Here is a 4,542-nt window from a genome sequence, read left to right on the forward strand (position 1 = left end):
GAACACACACCCAAACACATAGACACCCCCAAACACACAAGAACACACTCACTCAGGACACACACAGGGGCACACACCCCATCCCCTCGTGTGCTCATGTGTGCACCAGGACACACACACATCAATGCATGTTCGTATACACACACACACACACACACAGGTGCACACACAAAATGTGCACGCACATCAGTCATTTCCATACACACACGTGTGCGCACACACACACACACACACACACAGAGCCCCTGTGCCCCCTGTCCCCTCCCTAGCGCTCCCCCCGTGGCTCCCATCCCTGTCCCTTCCCTCCTCCCGGGACACGGGGGTCACCCTCACTGTGACACCGCATTGCAGCAAGTCTGTCCCCTGCGGCAGGACACGGGGACACGGGGACACGGGGACACGGGGACACGGCACCCGTGACCGCAGCCCTCCACAGCACAGCTCCGTGCCCGGGAGCCCCCCCGAGCTGCGGGCTGACACCCCCGGCCCTGCACCCCCATTTAGCGGAGGGAGCAGCATCGCCTGCCTGCCCCAGCTCACGATGCTCCCGCTGCTCCACATCCTCCGGAATCCTTCGGCCAAGGCTGGCTGCGCTCCCACTGAACAACACCCCCAGAAATACCCCCGGGCTCCCATCCCCTCCTCGCATCACCCCCTCAGCTCCTCAGAGCCCCCGCGGCAATTCCGGCAGGATGAAATCTCAGCCCGGCACATCGCTCCCCCCCGGCCCCAGAGGCAAAGCCCCCTCGGTTCCCGGCTCACCCCCAGCACCGCGGCGATCCCGGGGTGCCGCTGCTGCCGCCGCTCCCCCGCTCCGGCCCCCCCGGCTTGGATCGCCTCGTGCTGCCGAGATTTCCAGCTCGATGAATAATGAATGGAAAATGCAACCGGAGCCCCGGGCTGCGGCCGGGTGCTGGGCACAGCGCCGCGGACAGGGGGGGAGCTGCGAGAGGGCACCTGGGGCATCCGAAAAGCTCATCCAAGTCCCCACCACTTCCCCTGGAGCCAGGACCACTGGATCAGGCAGGGCTGGTGCATCCAGCCCCTTCCCGAGTGGCTTTCACGTGGGTGTGGGGGTGCACGGTGTCAGCAGGGGGGGAGCAGGTGGCTCTGACTACATCCCAAAACCACCGTGTGGGTAAGAATGCCACAGGGCTCCATGTGCCCAGGAGCAGCTGAGCTCGGTTTTACACGGTGGCTGTGATTTTACCACAGTCACCACCTGGAAAAGCCACCGAAGACGGCTGGAGGGACACACTTTAGTTGGTGCTGCCAGGCAGGAGTGGAGCTGGCACCATCTCCGTAGGAGTGAGTGAAATGGCACCATGAGCCCCTCTGATGAGTCTCAGGGGATCCCAGTGAGTCCAGATGGGTCCCAATGGGTGCTGATAGATCCCTATGGGACCCCACCAGGCCCCCAGGACCACACAGCACTCCATTCCGGAGCTCTGGAATGCCAAGGAGATGCCTTGCTCCACCCTGTCTGCCTCCCTGGGGTGGTTCTGGCAAGTACTTCCCAGCCAAATACTCTATTGACTTTGCCTTCAGTGAGCAGCTTAATTATTAATAGCTCGTTAGGAGAAACGCGGTGCGCTGGGTGTTCTCCTGAGGCTCCCACGGCTGGGGGGGCTGTGGCACCAGCTGGCAGAGATGCCCAGCCGGAGCAAACCCCTGCACCCGCCATTTCCTCCAGTTACCCCCGGGCCAGGCCGGGCCACACAGCTCCGCAGCCCCATCTCTGTGCCCAGCAGCTCCCCATCTCCCTGCGGGCATCCCAGAGTCTGCTTTTGGGTTTTCTCCACAGCATCAAATTTTTTTAGGGCCAAGGCCCTGCCATACACAGGGCACATGCACCTGCTTTCTCCTGATCCCACAAATCCATGGACACAGTTTTCCACAGGCCCCATCCCACACAGGCATGGTGCTTCCCACCCCTCTATCGCCTCTGTGCCCCACGTGTACACAATTTCCCCCATCATCCTGCCCCAGAGCTGCTTCCTGAGCATCCCACTGCCCCCAGCATCCCAACACCCTCCAGGCATCCCAACACCCCCTCAAACATCCCACTACCTCCTCATCATCCTGCTGCCCTCCCCAGCATTCCACGGCCTCCCAAGCAACCCAACAAACATCCCGCTGCCCCCTTACCCCTTACCAAGCACCCCACCACCTCCCCCGAGCATCTCGACCCCCCCAGGCCCCCAGTATCCATCACCTTTTCCTCTGCCTGCACCGCTGGCGCTGGGCCGTGCCTCTGCTCTCCTGCGCGGAGCGGGGTGCCAGGGGAGCGGGGCGGGGGTGCCGATGCTGCTCCGACATGGAATAAGCTCTTCCCGGGCAGCACCCCGCAAACGCCGGCTTTTCCAAAGCCTCCCCACTGCACCGCGGTGTTTATGGCATCACCGGGATCGCGGCCTTGGGTCGCCGGCCTGGGAAGGGGGGACGGGACGGGAGTGGGAGCGGCCGGCCGGGGACGCGGGGCTGCGGCCGGGCACTGCCCGGCTCCCCGGGGCCGGCCCTGGGTGCCTGCGGCCACCGCGAGCCACCCGGCCCCCACCCACTGCCGGGGCACAGAGGAGCCATTCAGCTCGCGCCGGGAACAACGGGGACATTTGTCTCCATCTGCGACCGTGGCCTCAACGGGGACATTGTCCCCGCTGGCCCCACTGCCGGCCCCTCGGCTCCCCGCCACCAGCCTGGCTGGGCCCCACAGCCCCGGGTGACGACGGCTGTCCCTGGGCGGTAGCACCCACTTCTCGCCAGCCATCGTCCTCCTCCTCGTCCCACGGGACAGCTCATGGCCTGGCCATCACCTCCCGCAGCCGGAGCTCACCTGCGTTTGGGGAGCTCGCTCCTGCACCCTGTCCCAGCCGCCTGCTCCTCGGGGCACCCCGGCCACACACCATCAGCTCCTTTTCATTCTCCCACAGCTTCCCCGCCCTCCTTCCTCCCTCCTCCCACTATGTCTCCATGGATTTATGGCCTTAATGAAAGCAATATTCTGGCAAATCCAACCTTGGGGTGACAACTGTGGAGCAGCCATGGAGCCACCAGTCTTTCCACCCTCCTCTAGTCATGGCAGCCGACTGGGTGCCCAGAGGGTGCCCTGGGCACACCAGGAGGGCTCAGCCCTGTCACTGGTCCGTCACCCTTCGTGTGGCAGGGTGAAAAAGGGGCTCTTGTGCTCCTGGATCCAACTTCTTCCCGCTGCCCTCAGATCTGGGTCTCTGTCCCTAAGGGGGGTGATGTCGGCCTTGGGTCTCCAAAGAAGGGGTGACCACGCCTGGGACTCACCATCAGTGTCTGGGGTTCAGAACCTGCCCCCACAGGATTTACAGACATCACCTTGCAGTGAGCTGGCAGCTCTTGCCTCATCTCTGACAGCTGCCCCCATCCTGCCTGACCTCACCAGGGTAACCTGCACAGCCCTCCAGGATCAGGAAAAGCCAGAACAGCTCTGTTTCCATCATCATCATTATCATTGTCATCATCATCATCATTGCAAAAGGAGGGGTGAAGACAAGTAATCACAGTATTTGCTGTGGAATTGGTGCGTGGGAGCAATGAGCTGTCCCACCCCTTCTCTGCCTATACCTCTCCTAATTCCAGGTTTCTGCCTCTTTTTTGGGATGGTCACAAAAGGATTCCAAGTTTCTCCCCTTTTTGGTGGTGGGTTATGAAGGGATTCCAGGATTCCCCTGTGTTTTTTTGGGGGGGATGGATTGCAAAGGTTTTCCAATTTCCCCCCTGCTTTTTTTTGATTTTGGAATGGGTCACACAGTGTTCCCAGGTTTCCTGTTTTTTGGGAAGGGGTAAAGAGTTTCCAGCCACAAGAGAGCTGCAGTGGCCAGTATGTGGCAACTCAACCACGGAACACTGACAGCCTGGGGACGGATGTGATGGAGCTGGGAAGCCACAACACCCCATGTCCCACATCCACCATGTCCCACATCCCACGGGGGGTGCCCGGGAGGGCTCCACCAGCTCATCCTCCCCAATGTGGGGGTACAGAGCAGCACTCACTGAAAGCTGCGATGGCCATGGATCCCAAGGGGATCCCGAGGGATCAGGTGAGGAGGGCGAGGGGGAGGTAACACTGAGGGGTCACACTTGGCTGGACACACACTTTTATCAGGCAGAGAGGCCCCGGGGAGCCAGAGCGGCCTGTGGCCACCAGCACCGGCCTGGCCCGGCCGGCCCAGGCCCTCAGCCAGGCCTTGGGAGGGAGGCCTGGAGCTGCGTGCTTGGAACCAGGGTTTGCTTGTTTGGAGCCGCGATTTTGGGAGCTGGGGTTTGTTTGAAGCCGGGATTTTGGGAGCTGGGGTTTGTTTGGAGATGAGGATTTTGGGAGTTAGGGTTGGTTTGTTTGGATTGGGTGGGAATCGGCGGCTCCCAGGGGTTGAGGCCTTGTTCAGGTTCTCCTGCCCTGAGGGGAGCCCCAGCCCTGGGATCACTCCTGCTCCTCTTGGGAGAGGGGAATGGAAGGGGAAACCAAGGACAAAAACATAAAAAGAAAGGGAAAAGCCTTCCAAGCCTCTGGAA

The 4,542-nt window shown here is 61.7% G+C and overlaps 1 protein-coding gene across 3 annotated transcripts in view; it reads right to left on the reverse strand.

Moving 5' to 3' along the window:
• Window positions 1–3,298, reverse strand: part of GAL3ST1 (galactose-3-O-sulfotransferase 1) — an 8,047-nt gene extending 4,749 nt beyond the window's left edge. The window contains exons 1-2 of one of the 3 annotated variants that reach the window (XM_015643444.2): window positions 3,016–3,298; window positions 2,216–2,429 (exon numbers count right to left, since the gene is read on the reverse strand). In XM_015643444.2, coding sequence (XP_015498930.1) covers window positions 2,216–2,429; window positions 3,016–3,077 — 276 coding nt within the window. In that variant the 5' untranslated portion in view covers window positions 3,078–3,298. Of the gene's footprint in view, window positions 1–762; window positions 1,945–2,215; window positions 2,430–2,833; window positions 2,916–3,015 lie in introns of those variants that run through there. The other 2 variants (XM_015643446.2, XM_015643445.3) reach the window with 2 other exon arrangements.
• Between the last annotated feature and the right edge of the window lie 1,244 nt (window positions 3,299–4,542).

The sequence above is a fragment of the Parus major genome, chromosome 15, assembly GCF_001522545.3.
Source record: "Parus major isolate Abel chromosome 15, Parus_major1.1, whole genome shotgun sequence".
Lineage (NCBI taxonomy): Eukaryota > Metazoa > Chordata > Aves > Passeriformes > Paridae > Parus > Parus major.